This window comes from Nesoenas mayeri (assembly GCF_963082525.1).
Source record: "Nesoenas mayeri genome assembly, chromosome: 1".
NCBI classification, from domain to species: Eukaryota; Metazoa; Chordata; class Aves; order Columbiformes; family Columbidae; genus Nesoenas; species Nesoenas mayeri.
The window spans coordinates 202121732-202139972 of record NC_137541.1 but is presented as its reverse complement, the minus strand read 5'-3'; the positions used below and the strand labels follow the sequence as shown (position 1 = coordinate 202139972).

Below are 18241 nucleotides of genomic sequence, written 5' to 3'. Positions count from 1 at the left end.
GTGCCACCCTGTCACCCGTTATGTGGCTGGTTCCTGCTCTTGCATCCAGGCCTGCCCCACATCCTGTGTCCTGCTCCACCCACAGAACCAGACTGATCCCAACAGCAGCCTTGATCAGATCTGCCTGCCAAGGTACTTGCGGGCTGTGTGCCCCAGTGCCACATCTGCTAAGACAGCAAATACTCCATGGGAACTCAAAATTGTGTTTGAGAGCAATTATAGCCTTTGTATAGGTTAATTAGAGTGCGTGAAGGTACAAGAAGTGGTGTTGAATGCAGCCATGGATCTGTGACAAATTTAGGGTTATGTATTTTAAAGTGTCTTGGCAAATAATTGACATCACACAACAGAGAATGATCGGAAACGAACTTCCTTATAGAAATCCAAGGCTGCCCTCATGCTCACGCCACTTCTAGCAATTTCAGTGCTGCACCAAGCCTGAGAGCTGCTGAGTTTACTCCAGAAGTTTTTGTCTTGCCCATTCCAGCCTGTAAGTAGAGCTGCATTTCCCTGCCCCTGTTGATTGCAATGGGAAAATTACAGAAATTGAAAGGCAAGCATGGAACTATTCAGTATGCACTGCTTGGCTGTCTAAATGCACAGATTTAAGAATCTGAATTATCTGATTTTTGTTGTTTCATCAGGTTAAAACAACCACCGATAACATGGAGCAGGACTTAGAAATGTTTCAGGAACAAGCTGCCACTAAGTAAGTAATAACATTGTCTGGGGATTGAATATCATGGAATTGAATTATGTGGGTTTATTAAAAATGTGAAATGTAAAATAATAGTGATTTTAGAAGCAGACTTTGGTTCTTTCTCAATTTCTTCTGCTGCTGGAAAGGTTACTGATAATTAAGTCTCACATCTTATTGCTTTATTTTATAATTTACTGATTGTTTCTATTAGTTATTTAAATGTTTTAAATCTTCATGCTTGAACAAAAGGGGAAAAAATGAAAGCTATGTGGGGTTTTATTAAGATATTAATAAAAGATATTTTTAAATGCCTTAAAAAATAGTTCAGTTGCTAGGATACAACAGTATAAACTTACATATCACACCTCTTAAAACAGTCAAAAATCTTAAAAACAAAGCTGTTAATTGCTAAAGCCTTAGTCTTATTTTGCACAGGTAATAACTAGAATTGTTCTTCCCAAATAATAAGTGCACTTTTCATTGCAACATAATAATATTTTTTTTACATAAGTTTAGTTCTTTTAATGTTAATCTAAAGAAATATTAGTACTGCTCAAAATCTTTCAAAAAAACTGTAAACATGGGTGGGATTTGCTGTAGGACTTCACCTCATCCAGCCTGTTCAAGGAACACAGCTATATAAAATGTAGTTCCCCATATAATGAGCTAAATAGAATATTTATCTATCATGATTTGATAGATATAATAATAAACTTATAATAATAAGGATAATAGATAAAATAATAAACTTATTATCCATTTTTCACTTAAAAGTTTCTTCTGTCATTATTACTAAGAAGCAGTCCAAGATAATACGATGCATATTTAAAGTATTTCTTAAAATAACAGAAACACACCTATCAGACCTTATTCTGGGCCAAGAAAGTTTTAATATGATTTGGAAGTGTGCTCTGTTGTATTGAAGAATAATGTGTGCACTTTTCATAATGGAAAAAAAAGGCTACAGTAAAATATTGTATTCTGAACAATGTGGCCCTTTTTTGGCTTTGAGGGGCATTCTTTTCGTTAGTGATATCATTGGTAAATATGGTCACATAAAAACTTGAGTTTAAAAAAAAAATCTTGCTAGTCCTTGGATACTATTTTAGCAAATCAGAAGCCTATTTCAAGAGTTCAGATCCTGCCTGGCCTTCATTGTAATCAACATATGTGAAATTTCAGGCCAATGCAGATAAGTCTAGAGAGTGATTTGTCCCATCATAAACCAGGTGCTCTAGATAGCTATTAATTTCTATTAACTATAGAAATAATCTGGAAGAGTAGATTATAATATACAGTTTATAATACAGTTTGTGCTGACAGTATCCTGGAGATAATGCAGATAGCTTCAAAATTTGGGAAGATGCCAGAAAGTGGTGGTGGAAATAATGACAATTACATCTCAGCTGCAAGAACACATTAATTACAAATTATCCATCCACAAACATGTATGATTCTATATGGCTGAAAATTGTTAAATAAATTAGTTGTAGTTCATATAACAGAACTTTGGGGTAGAAGATTCAAACGGACTGTTGTATCACAATCTGTTTATATATTTCCTACTTTTGAAGCAAGTTTTAAGATGATAAAAGGAATTCATATTGGCTCTAGAAGCTGGGTTAAGGATCAAAAACTAGTGCATGTACTATGTATGATGGAAATCTTTGTTAATGTTGTTCTGCATAAGTTTTACTTATGTTTGCAGAAATACAGTCTTACATATTTTCCTACTTGTCAGCAAACCTGAGTAAGAAGGGAAGAAGGCATGAAGGAGAGATTGACAGTATGAACCAAACATTTCTTAAAATGTCAGTTTCTAAATTACAACTTCTAAAGTGTATGGACAATAATATTCTTTCTATGACGGTTAGGAAACTATCAGAAAAGTACAGATCTGTGCAGAACTCTAAAAGACAGATAAATAGATCTAGAAAGGTCTAATTAGTTCAAGAATCATTTATGATGAAGATATAGGCCTGAAGTTAGTAAATCTTATTAAATGAAGTTGGTTTGCCTAAATTTGGAAACATCTAGATTTTCCATGAAGATAAATGGTTACTATTGACAGCAGAGTATGAATCATCTCTATTTTCACTGTGGAAATTCTGTGGAAATAGAATAAAAGAAGACTAAGAGCTTGCCTACATCACTTTAAAACTGAGATGCCTTTAAGTGTTTTGAGTTGTTTCAAAGTAAATGCAACCAAAAAAAAAAAAAAAGCTGCCACTTGCTTAAGTACAAGTCATTACTTCCATGTATGAAGAATCTATTTGATGTATTCGTTCAGCAACGTGGGAATGATGAAGGCATATGGGTAAAACAAACAAACAAACAACAAAAAAAACCCCAACAAAACCAAAACCAACCAAACAAACTAAACATAAAACTTATTTTTTTAATGGGAAAACTTGTTCTTTGTATGTTGGTTTACCTGATGGTATATTAAACAAAAGTTACCAGAGTTTTCAACAGTCCACATGCAGTGATGAAAACAAATTCTCATGATTGTGATACCATATGATGGCCATATTCTGAGGGGAATAATTAGCGTTCTCTTCAAAACACTGAAGAGACTAAAATAACAGTGACAGCTAATAGTACCTCGGCTCTAGTGGGTGGGGATAACTGCCAAATACATCCTTGTGCAGATCTGTTTGTAATGCCACAGCCATGATACAGGTAGTTCTGGAAGAAGAACAGCAGCAGCAACCTACAGCTCCAGGTACAGCTTTCCCTTTCCAGCTGCAGGTGTACCTAGAGCAGGGCTGTCAAACTCATGTTCACCATGGGCCAGATCAGCCTCGCGGTTGCCTTCAAAGGGCCAAATGTAATTTTAGGACTGTATAAATGTAACTATTGAAGTAGTTACATTTATAGTAGTTACATACCCCGGTGGAAATGAGTTTGACGCCCCTGGTGTAGGTGTACCTTTATGGATTTGAGAAAGATTAATTGTGTCATACAAATGATGATACAGTCCTAAAATTACATTCAGCCCTTTGAAGGCAATTGCGAGGCTGATCTGGCCCCTGGTGAACATGAGTTTGACACCCTTGGCCTAGAGGATCTAGGTAAGGAAGTAGGCAGAGGAGGTGAAGATAGACTGAGAAGATGTTTCAGAAGGGATTTTTCCTTCAACAGGTCCCTTTATATATTGGTGGTTTTAGGTTCAAGAAATACACTTGAACTTTAAGATAGATTTTTCTAGCAACAGCTGCAGAATTTGCCTTGTGGAAGATGATCCGAAAATGATGTGTGGAACTTAAAAGAGAAAGATGGTCAACCATGGTGGGTCTGAAAGGGTAGCCTGGTGATCCAGGCTAGAGTTTGCATTTGCACTTGCATAACAATATTTAGATAATCCATGTGACACTCAATAAATAAAATAGCTGTCTCTGAAGGCTAAAATCAGACAGCTGAGTCATTGCCGGTGGTTCACAAAGTGTTGCCATCTGCTAACATGTGAGGCTGGAAGGGCCCTGGTCCTTATAGCAGTGTCATAGAAAATGTAGTCCTGATGCAGTATTGCTTCTTCTTCTGATTTTAAAATCCCATTTTATATTCCACCCAGAGAGAATCAAAGTTTGCTGCATTGCTAGTGCTATTTTGATGTGAGTGTCAGGCCCTTGAGGAGTGAGTGGGCATTTTTGTTTTGTGATACACACATCACAGCGTACCACTTGCTTGCACTTTATTTATGATCATTCTATGATTCATATTAAATTTTACAATGCTATTGCTAACAGTTTTAACATTAAAAAGGCCTTAAGATTTATGTGTGTATTTAAAAAGCCTTTCCAAGATTAACATTGATAATGTTAAAGTTTCGAAGATTTGTTAATAATAAAAATTTTGAAGAATTTTACTTTAATAAATAATGTCTAGTTTTAATTATGATGTAGTAAATCTAACAAATTTGCTCCAATTTCCTGTAAAAATTGTCAAAACAAGGGATACACACCCTTTAAGCACAAAAAAACCATATTCAATAAACACATATCCATGCTAAGGAATTCCTTTTTGTGGGGGACCAGTGCTTGACCCCAAGCACAACCTACAGGCAGGGGACCTCAGTGCATCTGCATGGGCATGTGGAGGGCAGACGGTTGGAGAGCTGGCTGAAGAGCTGCCATGTGAAAGGCTGCCAGAAAAGAAAAGAAGCATTTTCCCGCAAATGATGGTATCAACTACCAGGAGTAAAAGCTTCTGCTCACACTGAGGCTTGGTTTACACAGTCATTTTCATAAGACTAGGACGTGAAGTGCTGGCAGTACACTCAGCACTTGAAGGCTGCCTGGCAATAGGGGCAGATATTACCTCTGAGCGCACGGCTCAGCTTGTGTTTTGCTAAGTGTGGTTCTGCAAAAGTGGAGTTCCCACATTCTTGGACACACTCTTGGTTGCAATGTCCCCCCCCCCAAATATGGCAGATTGTAAAGTTCGTGACAAAAAATGGCATTCTGTGCTAATTTAGGGTATTGAAATCCTCTCCAATCATTCCTAGGATGGAGCGTTATGGGCACACTGCTGTACTTTTTGTCATTAACCCTTTTGTAGGTTGCTGCTACATTATTCAGATGTTGCACCACCTTTTGTCTCCATGAGACTGTCTCCATGACAATTATTTCATAAAACAATAGCTATGCTCATTTTAAGGAAATTGCTATGCTCAGTTTAACAAACCATCATGCACAGAGATATCAGAATGGCTGCAAACTGATTAGCGATCATGAAGGCATCACAAAGGTGCACACAGAGGTGTGTACCATCAGCAGTCAAGAGAATACATAGCTTCTAAATGTTTATAAATTAAAGAAACAATTAAATTATAACCAGTGGCTATCACTTTTACTTTTGAAAAATGTTAGTGAGATAAATAAGATGATTAAAAGAAAAATGGATTATGTCATAATTCAAAACAATCTCATAGCATATCAGAAGGCTAAATTTATTATAATGAAAAGTAATGTGTTAAACTAAGTGGAAAGAAGTAGAAAAGTTTATCAGAAGTTAACTCATATGAGAACAGAATATGCAGATAACAGATACCTCTAAATAAGTCGCGTGGAAAGTAAATGTTTACATAAAGTGAAATAAAAACAGATGCTACTCTTCAAAAGTTTAAAAATTCAACACATTCTACTGCCTAAAAACAGTGAAAAGTTTTCCATTACTTCAGTGAGATACAAGCCTCTTTTGGTACTTAGGATAAAAATATCTACATCCAACATTCTATGAGCTCTGAACATACGAAAAATTCTCAGAAGTTGTGATAGTAAAGAAAAAAATAAGAAGTTGATAAAAATAATTTTATTTCACCAAATGACATGAAGCAAACATTATAGTGGGAAGTCTGCTGAAGGGTTTTATCAAAAATACTGATCTCGTACCTCAATTTAAGTAAACTAAGACCAGATTGGAGTCTTTAATGACCGACAAATGATACATTTTTGTTGTGGTGTGTAATTAATCATAGTGATAGAAAAGAGCCTGATTTTTTTTTTCCATATGACTCAACAAAAAATAAGTTTTATAGAAAATTTATGGGCTCATATACATATTTAAGCAATTTGCTCAATAGCTGTGTCATCTTTGTAACAGTCCAAAAGAAGCTCTAAGTGTTGATGGAATAAAATCCCTCTACTTTATGGAGAGGAATTAGACAGATATGTACATTGTCTCTTTTATCTTTTTCCCAAACTCTAGAATCCTCACTTAAGTGGATAAGAAGCAGTAAGTCAGGAAAATAAAATGTTCAGGTGCATTTCAATAAACAGTTTTATTTAATTATCTTTTTTTTTTCCTAACTGGATTGTTTCTCTGAAAGTTGAATAGATCCATGAGTTCTAGAGAGCTTCTGACTTTTGAATAACTCTGAAATGCCAGCAGTAAATTTACAGACTGAGAGAAGCCGTAAATTCATAAAACAATTGAGGTTAACTGAGCAATAAATTTGCCAAAATACTTCAAGAAAAAAATCTCATATACTCTAGAAAGGCTGCATAATTTAGAGGTTAAATAGTCATTTCTACAAACAAAAAAGTTTTAGAGCTTAGAAAGAATTATGCAATTTCTTGCATAAAAAAGTACTCATTGACAAATTTTCTATCATCTATATCTTGTTTCAAGTTTTTCTTATATTCGTCATCAAATATAAAGTCGGAATGGATATGGAATAAAGAAATCTCCCGACTAATGTTCAAATACTTTGTATATATCTACTAAACGTGTACACCAGCTGATTTGGACATTGTTTGACACTGTCCAGCGAAAGTTGCATTTTTTTAAATCAGTATATTGCTCCTATGTAAGTGGCTACATAAGAGGCAAACTAAGAGGGCAACTTTGACTGCTTTCAGTTTCTGACAGCCCTTCTAATATACCATAAATTAACCATATATCATTATTTCATTACTTAGGACACATCATATTCCTGAAGCAACAGTGTAAAATATTGTCTGTTACTGACGACGAAGTCATAGTGTAATGGATGTATTCTAAATTTAACCTCAGAAGTTTGGAAAAAAACCTAACGTTTATGTTGCAGATGCTGTACAAATCTCTATAAGATACAGCATCTGGTCCCCAAAAGGCAAGTTCTTTTTCAAAATGCACTGACTTCTATGCTTCAGAGTAGAATTTAAACTTATTATTGTCATACAAGCCACCTTGTTATCTAGGTCTGTTTTCCATAACGAGAATGGGAAAACAGTGTAAAAGTTGAACTAGCAATTAAGAATTGTGGTTAGCTTTCAAGCCAGCTATTTAACAACTTCCTCCATCAAACTCTGCTTCCATCATTATGTGCCCTTAATGGGAAGTCCGCAGCCCATAAGCAACATAATATTAATCTTCTCCTATTCCTTCTCACTGTGGTTTGGACCTGGGTACTTTCAACACAGCTTATGCTCGTTTGACAGTTCATCCCTGAAAGAATGAGAGGATATCAAACAACACTGAAGTCCAGAATATGCTAAATACTTTGAGTTTGACTTCAGGCAGACTGAAGACAGATGAAGCAAAATTCCGCCTACATTTGAAGGCATCATTTAACTTTCCCCTTTCGTCCTTTCTAATGTTGAAAAGTGTTTATTTCCATCAGAATTAAAATAAAATCTTAGCAATGTAAATAAAAAAATGTTTTCTCCTGTACCCTTTCTTTGAAAAATATAATTCTTTTTTTGTTTATGTTATTAGAGCTTCTCCATCTGAAGCTGAACTTCAGGAACTAGTTGACTTCGTGGTAAACAGCCAGAAAGTGGCATGGGAAAGGAAGATGAAAGCTTTAGAAGCAAAGATGGATATCCAGGTTAAAGAATTAGCAAGTGCCCAAAGCAAGCTGGATCAAAAAGGTCAAGAGGTATTTAAGAAAATCACATTCTCTAAAGAAAGTGTTTATTCTGGGAGTTAGTTAATAGTATGCTGTAAATCCTCTATAAGGAGACCTGTTTGTTCTATTATGTGAAAATACCAAACACCCTTTAAAGGTCACTAATTATCCTTAGTGTTGTGTTTTAAAGTGTGCTCCTGTTCTGAAAAGTGATTGTAAAAATGTCATTGAAAGTCTTGTATTTCTTCTATTTCTCTAAAGTCTAATTTAAATATTCTCAGTTTAGCTGTGAAAAGGTAATTTTATGTTTTTTCTAAATGCCAACACTTTTAGTTTGCTAAGAAATTTTAAATGGAAATGTACAGTTTAAAAAGTTTCACCAAATTATGTCTTTGTAATTCCTGTTTATAACTTATTATCATTTTACATGATATACTGCCTTTGTATTATCATTTTGCTATTAATAATGAAGGTTTGAATTGCATTATCACTTAGACTTGCTCATCAAAAGGAAAGCCTTGGTGTTCTCCATACTTCACAGTCTTGTCTGCTGAATACGCATTCAGAAGCAGCAGTAACTCCTCGCACAGTGCTCAGTTCTGGTTCGAGACATCCCCAGTCAGGTGTTCACACACAGGCCTCCTTGTCTGAGAGAGGTGTCTAAGCTGCCAGTGGCGCTTCTGAAAATGAAATAACTGTCCCTAATGAGCAATTAGGAACTTGCCCTTAGTCATTGCAGTCAGAGGAGCCAAGAGAATAATTCAGCTAGCCAGTCCTTAATGCATCAATTTATCTGCCTGTACAGAGATGTTATCTGAAATATTTTAGCATATTCCACCTGGCTTCCAGCTGCACCTCCAGGAGAACATAGGTGTCATTTACGTTCTTTGTCATATTTCCCAGATCTCTGTGAAATTCAAAATATCTCAAATGGCAAGTGCTTAGGGAGCTGAAATGAGTCTACGCTGTCTGCCAATAATTTTATATACACAGTTGAAAGTCATTTATATTATTATATAAGCCATTCAAGCAAGATTTTCATAACAGGGCACAGCAGTTCATTTACGTAGCTAGGTCAGAAGTGTTTTCATTAAATGGTTTTTCATGACAGAATCATACAGTATTATCATTAAATCATAACATAAGCATACAGTGAGATTCTTTACTATGAAATCCCTAATTTGATGTTGATACAACCTGGGTTTGTGGTATCCAGTTTTGTTATTAAGTTACTGAATGAATATGTGTATATTAATATCTGTCTTTTAAGCAATGGTCTTCTTTCAAAGTTTAAAATGACTATTCCAAAAATGACGTAGTTTGGAACACTTCAGAAAAGGTAATTTTGAATGCTTATTCTAACTGTAGGTGGGACTACTTCAACAGAAACTGGAAGACTTAAAGAAAACTAAATATGAAATGGCTCAGAATTACGAAACTCAGCTTCAAGTACTGAAATCTCAAGTAAGACAAGTGTCAGTTTTGTTATTTTGTGACTACAGTATAAAGAGCTTATACATGCCTAATGGTCTAGAACAGGGCTGTCAAACTCATTTCCACTAGGGGCCACATCAGCCTCGCAGTTGCCTTCAAAGGGCCAAATGTAATTTTAGGACTGTATATAGTAGTTACATCCCCCAGTGGAAATGAGTTTGGCACCCCTGGTGCAGGTGTACCTTTAGGGATTTGGGAAAGATTAATTGTGTCATACAAATGACGATAACTATAGCTTCCTACTGGGCTCAATTATCATTTCTTTATTGGAATGTCCAAACTCTTTGGATGGATTTTGATGTCAATGTGACATTGTGACGAAGACTCTATTTCCTGACTTTGGATTAATAACCTGAAACCTTGGTGAATGAAGAAAATAGGTAATTAGATTCATGCTAATAACACTCTGATGCACATTAGGAATTTTAACACTGAAACTATTCTTATTATGTCTTTGCTATATTTTTTCTGGTTTTAGTTTGCCTGATTTACAGGGATTATTAAAGTGGTCTGATTGCTTTCCGTAAGGAAACATGGTAACCAAACTAGAGTAACGTGGGTTATTGACATTGGTAACTTGTTTTGGCTTTATTTATTTTGATGTGCACTTGCAGCCCATAAAGCAAGTCATATCCTGGGCTGCATCAGAAGGAGCATGGCCAGCAGGTGGAGGGAGGTGATTCTGCCCCTCTGCTCCGCTCTGCTGAGACCCCACCTGGAGTCCTGTGTCCAGCTCTGGAGCCCTCAGTGCAGGAAAGACATGGACCTGTTGGAGAGGGGCCAGAGGAGCCACAGAAATGATCAGAGGCTGCAACAGCTCTGCTGGGAGGACAGGCTGAGAGCTTGGGTTGTTCAGCCTGGAGAAGGCTCCAGGGAGACCTTTCAGCCTTTCAGTACTTAAAAGGGGCCTATAAAAAAGATGGGGACAGACCTTTTAGCAGGGCCTGTAGTGAAAGGAGAAGGGGCAAGGTTTTTAAACTGAAAGAGAGTAGATTCAGACTGGACATAAGGAAGAATTTTTTTTTCAATAAGCATGGTGAATAGGTTGCCCAGAGAAGCTGTGGATGCCCCATCGTTGGAAGTGTTCATTGTTTGGTTGGGTGGAGCTTCAATGCACCTGAACAAGTGAAAGATGTCCCTGGCCATGGCAGGGAGGTTGGACTAGATGATCTTTCAAGGTCTCTTCCAGCCCAAACCATTCTATGGTTCTGCGATCTGTTTGTCTGTGTTTGCTCCTTGTCAATATTTTTGTTTCGATGTTATTTTCCACTTCAATCATGAATCTAAATTGTTAGTGAAATTCAGTCCATTCTGCCTCTCAGATTTTAACAAATTGACATGCAGAATTTTATGTTGTTTTTTCTAACTTCTTCCTTCACTGGATTCTCCTGTCAGAGATTTGGAATTCCATTCCATTTCCAATTGCTTCCTTCAAAGTAATTAAAAATTTCCACACTTATTTTGGAACCATCATGGACTGCATAAATTGGATGTCATTATTTTCATATAGAGATGATAAGACCTACCACCCCGATCCATGAAACCAATAAACGTATAATTTATTTTTAAGGTTATATTGTCTTTATTTTTTTCTTTTATATATGGAAATTGATTTGGCAACCAGTTCTATGAGTAAGCAGAGAATGTTTTGGTTGTTATGCAATTAACACTTTTAATCTTTTGGGAAAGTAGCTAGAAACAAAAGCTAGTTTATGATTTACACAAATTACAGAAAAAGAAACAACATCTTATTGTGAGTGCTAAGAAGACAAACATCATACAGTGAAAAACAGCGCGAGTTTTTATGTGTAAATTGTAAGGTACCTTTGGCAATGCAGAATTATTCCCCCCAAATACAGCAGATCTCTCTTTTCTTATCATTTTTCACATTTCCTGCAATATTTTTCACTTCTTTATTTTTTTTTTTATCACATGCTGAAAATGACTGGTTTTATGTTACATTTTATGGCTAAGATCTTCCCTGAAATGGAATTTTCTGAAGTTGAAACTCCAAGTCATTTTTCTTAAAGATTCTGATGTTGAAGTTGTTAACTACCTTACAAGTCCTTTCCATGGTGTGGTGGGTTGACCCTGGCTGGACGCTGGGTGCCCACCAAACTGTTCCATCTCTCCCCTCTGGACATGGGACAGAAAATGGAACAAAAGGCTTATGGGTCGAGACAGGGAGAGATCACTCAGCAATTACCATCATAGGCAAAACAAACTTGACTTGGGGAAATTAATTTAATTTCAAATGAGAGTAGGGTAATAGAGAAATAAAAACTAAATCTTAAAACACCTTTCCCCCACCCCTCCCTTCTTCCCAGGCTGAACTTCACTCCTGATTTCTCAGCCTCCTCCCGCTGAGCAGAGCAGGGGGAAGGTGAATGGGGGTTGTGGTCAGTTCATCACACATTGTGTCTGCTGGATTTCTAGCTCTTAATAATATATATCACTTTCCCAATCTATGCCTCTAAACATTTCATTCGCTCTCAGTCATGCTATTTATTTTACCCAAGGTTCCAGCACTGATGCGGTTTGCATTTTATTTTCCAATTCCCATTCCTCCCCTTTCACCAAACCATATTTCTTCATGAAATATCCATCCAGCACTCATTGACCTAAGAAGAAAACTGTTAAGTGCCTGTGTTAGGAAGCCTGTGTAGAGTCTCCAGGTGATAAACAGAAAGTTTGCCTGTCAGAGCACTTCCAAGCACCTCTGCTAGACAGTAGGACTATTGCACTCTGCTCCTTTAGCTTTTACTATGTCTCCTTACTGAGTTTCTTTCTTAAATTACGGTGCTGCAGTGTCTACGATAGAATGACTTTAATGTCGCTGATTCTCAGCTGCACAAGCTCATATCTAAAATATAGAGCTTCCCTGACAATATTAATCTTTGACTTATCTCCTTTGTCTGCCTTCTCTTGGTTCTTATCCTCACTTCAAAGTTATACCTCCTTCTACACTGTATAATCTGAAGAGCTACAATTTAGTTTTGCACAAATGGTGTGAGTGTTACTATTTACCTGTAGCATTGTATCTTTCTCTGCAGAGGTATTCTTAAAATTCCTCCCACTTCTTTTTCCTTTTTAATCTTGGTAGAAATAGAAAGGATCAGTTTTTCTAGCTCTAAGACTGCGAGGCTATTCAGGACCAATTTCTCTCTGATATACTGCTTCAGTGCTTTTTACCCTTGCTATTGATAAAAGCAGCTGTTTAATAAGTGACTTTCCTACTGAATTGATTCTGTGCCTGTCAAATGCAATAAAATGTGTATTTCTCTTGTATTAGGGAAATAATTCTTGATATGTAACCTGAAACTTATAGGCCACACTGCTGCATTCATTCACATGTACAACATTTTGTCATCATTAAATAGCAAAAACATTAGAGGTTCATCTTAATTACTTTCTTCATTCATTTTTTTTTATATTGATGTTTAGTATTTATTCTCATTTTGAAAATGACAGAAATCCCTCAGCAAAAGAACAAGAACCCATTCTTGCTCTAAGCACTTTAGCAACTAATTGCCTCACTTAGACATTTAAAAGCTAGATGGCTACGTCTGAGCTACCTCAGGCTGTTTTTAGAATCAATGGAGGGAATGGGCACTCCTAGAATATAATTCATGTCAGTTTATTACAAGAATTTAGGGTAGCTGAAATGACTAAGTATTTGGAGAAAGCATTTTCTAATGCAGAATAGCTCATGCTTGGATGTCTAACTTTCATCATAAACCTAAATTTAGATTAATCCTACCCAGAACTCACTAAAATGCGTCACTTTTTTTTTTTCTCTTGTACAACATGCAAATAAAAAAACTGGGACCTTATTTCTAAAGCAAATAACTAGCATTAAATTGAAAGATTCTTGGCTTTTAGTCTAGTTCCTGGTCGTGATAACATCCAGACTATAATGTGTCATGGTTTTACCCCAGCCAGCAACCAGGACCATGAAGCTACTCATTCATCCCACCCAAGTGGAATGGGGGACAGAATCGCTCCCTCCCGGCTTCTATGTGCATCTGCAGGTGCAAAGGTGAAAAAATCCTTGGTCTCCTTGGCAACAGCCAAAACATCAATGAGTTCTCACATTCTTTTCATACCAACTCCAGAACACAGCCCATCCACTGGAAAGGAAAAATAAACCCTGTCCCGGGGAAGAATAACTCTCTCCTGTGGGAAGTTCAGTGTGTTATCACATTATCCTTATATTAAAGCCAAAATAAAAGACAGTGCTTGTTACTAAATAGAAAAGATTCTGACTACTATGAAGAAAATTAACGCAATCCCGGCAAAACCAGCACAGTCGGAAATACCTTGCTTTCATTAAATAAATCTAATATTAAAACTAATTTTTCTCTTTTTGGCCATTATGTTCCTTTTTAGACTGATTTGCTGAAGTGTTGGATCCTGTATTTCCTAGCCTTTTTAGCATGAACAGTTCAACACCCAGCTTTGTCTGGCTTTGCTCTTCCTAGGCAGTTCACATGAGCCTTGATACAGTAAGAAGCAAAACTCCTGTTATTTGAAAAAGAGATATCTTTCTTCCAAAGACAATGAGTTCCATGTTGTTTAAGGCTGGATAATCTGACCCATTGTAAATATCTTAACTACATTCTTCAGGAAGGTCAAATTCAAATAGAGGCAGCTTCTCTGCAAGACTTTTGATTTCATTTTGAAGCTCTGTAAGTCCATGTTACAAGGATTTCTATTCAGAAATTCCAAAATGGTCAAATCCATCCGTGTTACCTCCCCATTTACTGAAACTTTGTAGTTCAAGAAGATCTAACTTCTGATCATCATTTAAATTCTTTTTGCTATTCTGTATTATGAGCTTCTAAAATAATCTCGAATATCTCTAGGAAGCTTCCAGATTCTTTTTCACTCCACTTTCTGTTCTGTGTATTTTCTGGCTTTTCCATCTTTGTTACCTGTGCAGACCTCAGTTGCTCATTCCAAGTTGGTTCAATAGAATTCCATTCCATTTCCAGTTACTTCCTTGGGATTAATTTCTTTTCCAAGCAGTAGTTCACTTGAACAGTTAACAAAAATATGGCATTTTCTGGATTTTGTTTGGTTAGGCAACGAACTTTATGATATGGTCAGAATTTTTAAAGTGAATCTGTAATTATTACAGAGAGTGTAGACCATCATATATACCTGAATTTAAGGCGACAAAACTACAAGAGACATGGTCAGTATTCACACCTGTAAATTGCTTTTCTAGTCAATGTTCTTCACGAAGTTCTTTCATTCTTTTTCCCTCAAGACCATGTTGTTAATGTTTGCTTTGTCAGTATCCCACTAGCCTCTTTGCGAATGTAGTACAGCAAACTGTTGATCAGACTGGCCATATTTCTGAAGAGGCTGGTACTTCCACTGGTACCTTCATTTCTCTGCCTCGAGTCCTTTGTCCCTGACTCCTATTGATCTTCCACAGAAAGATCAATAGGTGCAACAGTATTAAGCGTCTAATTGTCATAGACACTTTTTGGTACTTAATGGTTCCAGAAGAATGCAATAATCACATACATAACATTTCAACAATTTTAATGATAAAAAGAAACATGGAAGTTTAAAATACATTATTGATAATGCTTCGTTCTGGCTAGTGATGCACCCTTTAAACATGTCAACACAAGATGGCAGTAAACAAGTATAGAACATTTCACATAAACATTGTAGAAGAAATGACACTATGGGTAAGAGTGCCACAAAGAACTTCAGCAGAATTAAGTAGCTGTCAAATGAGCCCATTTTAATATTTAGTTAATATTTATATGACAGCTTAGTCTTGTTCATCTCTAATAAATTAACATCATTAATTGATTCTTTATTACGTTCATTAAATATTTAGAATACTGAAGTTGCAGTGGTGATTTTAGTTTAAAGAAAACCTTAGCCATGTGGTCACCTCTGATAGATTCTGCATATTCAACTGTGCTCTCATTTTTAGGTTTCAAAGTTGACACATAGTTATGAAGAGCTACAGTCACATCAGGTAAAACAAAAGAAGGCTGAATATAGACAAGAATGTGAGGAAAGCCTAGAGGCACCGTCTGAACTGAGAAATTTATACAAGAAAATGGAGGTAGGAATACTTTGTTACTATATTCTAATTTTAATATGCTTTTAGAACTAATTTGTCATTTAGAGTTGTAAACTTAAACTTCCTGATAACTCCACGAGGATTATGTAATTTTCTTGCTCTGGCAAGAGAAGGTACATAGTTTAATATTTGGTTTTTGTTCTTTTATCCAAGTTTTATTAGTGTATCTAATAGTTTTGTGAGTTAATATAGGTAATTTTCTTCATAAATGTAACTATAAATAAATTTTACTTTTTTTCCTAATATATGTGTAATATAATCTCTTGAGGCATGAGACTTTTTACACATACACTATGCAGTCACATAATACCTACCATTAATGCAAGCTTTTTAAGATGTCAGGACAGCTTTGACTATGTAGTGCTAGATAGGAAAAGGGTTTAAGATGCAAAAGTGCTTGTTACACACCCATGTGCCTGAAGCAATCCACGACCTTGAGCTCAGTGTCCAGTTTCCCCAGGTAAAGCATGAGGAAGCATTAGGCACTTATAAATGCATCCCACAAAATCCAGCATTCTGAGTAGGGGACTAGATAATACAAGATGCTGAGGACAGTATTTGCTCCTATTCCCCATCCCTCCGGATGCAAAATGGATTTTAGCCGACTTATTCTTTTGTACAAGAAGATACTATTTTCTGATCGTGACCCCTGGTCTTGTCTTCTCAGAGTTAGAAGTTACTTCATGATCTATGGAATAATCAAATATTTATTGGGCCAACAGGAGAGTTCACCAGCATAGAGAGACGGCATGAGGAGCGTGTGCATCCAAGTGGTGGCATCTCCCCAAATGCTCTTCTGGCTACATTCACTGGTGCAGAAATTGATACCCACTCTCATTTCTTATAACTAAGCAATGTAATCTCTAGCTGTACTAATATTTGCTGCTTCTTTTTTACTTATGCAATAAATTTGCTGGTATCCAGTGCAAAGTGAAACAACTTCAAAAGGAAGAATTCTAGAGCCTTTTGAAAAATTACATTTGCTAGGCAGAAACTAAACGTGAAGATTCTCATTCAGGTTCAATCTGGAGAGAAGGTTATTAAACTAAGTCTTCCCCATGTGGGGAGGACAGTCTAACCACTACTCTGATGAAGCACAGGAGGATCACAAAACCATTTTTACATTTTCTCTGGTCATGTTTTGTAGAGAACATAAGAAAGTAGTGTGTGCTTTCAGCATTTACTAAACTGGATCCCATAGGGAAAGTAAGCAGAGCCCTTCTACTCCACTCTGTTGAGACCCTACCTGGAGTCCTGTGTCCAGCTCTGGAGCCCTCAGTGCAGGAAAGACATGGACCTGTTGGAGAGGGGCCAGAGGAGCCACAGAAATGATCAGAGGCTGAGACAGCTCTGCTGGGAGGACAGGCTGAGAGAGCTGGGGTTGTTCAGCCTGGAGAAGAGAAGGCTCTGGGGAGACCTTGTTGTGGACTTTCAGTACTTAAAAGGGGCCTTTAAGAAAGATGGGGACACACTTTTTAGAAAGGTGTGTTGCAACAGGACAAGGGGCAATGGTTTTAAACTAAAGGAGGAGAGATTCAGGCCAGACATAAGGAAGAAATTTTTTACATTGAGGGTGGTGAAACACTGACCCAGGTTGCCCAGAGAGGTGGTGGATGCCCCATCCCTGGATACATCCCAGGCCAGGCTGGATGGGGCTCTGCACAACCTGCTCTGGGTGAAGATGTCCCTGCTCATTGCAGGGGCTTGGACTAGATGAACTTTGAAGGTCCTTTCCAACCTAAACTGTTCTATGACTATATGGTACCAGCTGCAAGCGTGAGCTCGTTGCCTAGTTGCTAAGCCTTATGAAGACTTTAGAGGTTTATGATGTAGATTTGCATAGATTTATTATATAGATTATTTAAACACTCTGAGAACTTTACAATTAAAAATTAAGATCAAATACATTTTAAGTACTTTCATACTTAAGCTGCAATTAAACAAGGGTTTAGGATCTTTATTTTGGACTGGCCTGTCTTCCGTCTTATTCTATAAGATATAGAACTAACTTCTGTGACATACAAAATCTATCTTTTTTGGAACCAACATATCAATTGTGAAAAAGGAAGTTCTCAGAACAGTACCGTTTTCACTGTATAAAACAGCATGCTGTTATTTTGCTAATTCTTTAAACTAAAAGAGCCACAGCTCTAGTAAGTGGAGTTCTCCTACTTGTTTTGTAGGATACTGCCTTTAAAGTCTAGTTGTGATCTGCTATGATTTAAGAGCAAATTCAGATTTACTATAAATAGGAATATAAGTGCAAATACAAAACCAGTATTAGATAAATCTGATACAATAGCATTTACTAAACATGGGCTTTTTTTAAACTAGGCGAACTCAGAACCAGATGAAGCGAAGTAAAAAGAGCAAGAAAAATTTGCTCAGAGTAGCGCTGTCCTGTTTGTTAAAACAAAACAAAACAAAACAAAAAACAAGTACTTAAAACATTTATCTGAATATTAAGGGTTTAATTCCCTGCTGTTGCTTGACATTGATATGGCTTTAAAGTCACAGGAACTACCTTCCAATAAAATGGGTGTATTATACTCATAGCTCTTAAGATCTACAGCAATAGAAGTGATTTAAAATTTTTTATCAT

General features: G+C 36.5%; 1 protein-coding gene across 1 annotated transcript in view; it reads left to right on the top strand.

Annotated features, from left to right (window-relative positions):
* Nucleotides 1-665: 665 nt before the first annotated feature.
* The window catches only part of DEUP1 (deuterosome assembly protein 1), a gene marked incomplete at both ends in the record, with an annotated part of 44093 nt that continues 26517 nt past the window's right edge, over nt 666-18241 (top strand). The window contains 4 exons of the mRNA XM_080338616.1: nt 666-709; nt 7901-8063; nt 9402-9497; nt 15487-15621. Coding sequence (XP_080194742.1) covers nt 666-709; nt 7901-8063; nt 9402-9497; nt 15487-15621 — 438 coding nt within the window. The remainder of the gene's footprint in view (nt 710-7900; nt 8064-9401; nt 9498-15486; nt 15622-18241) is intronic.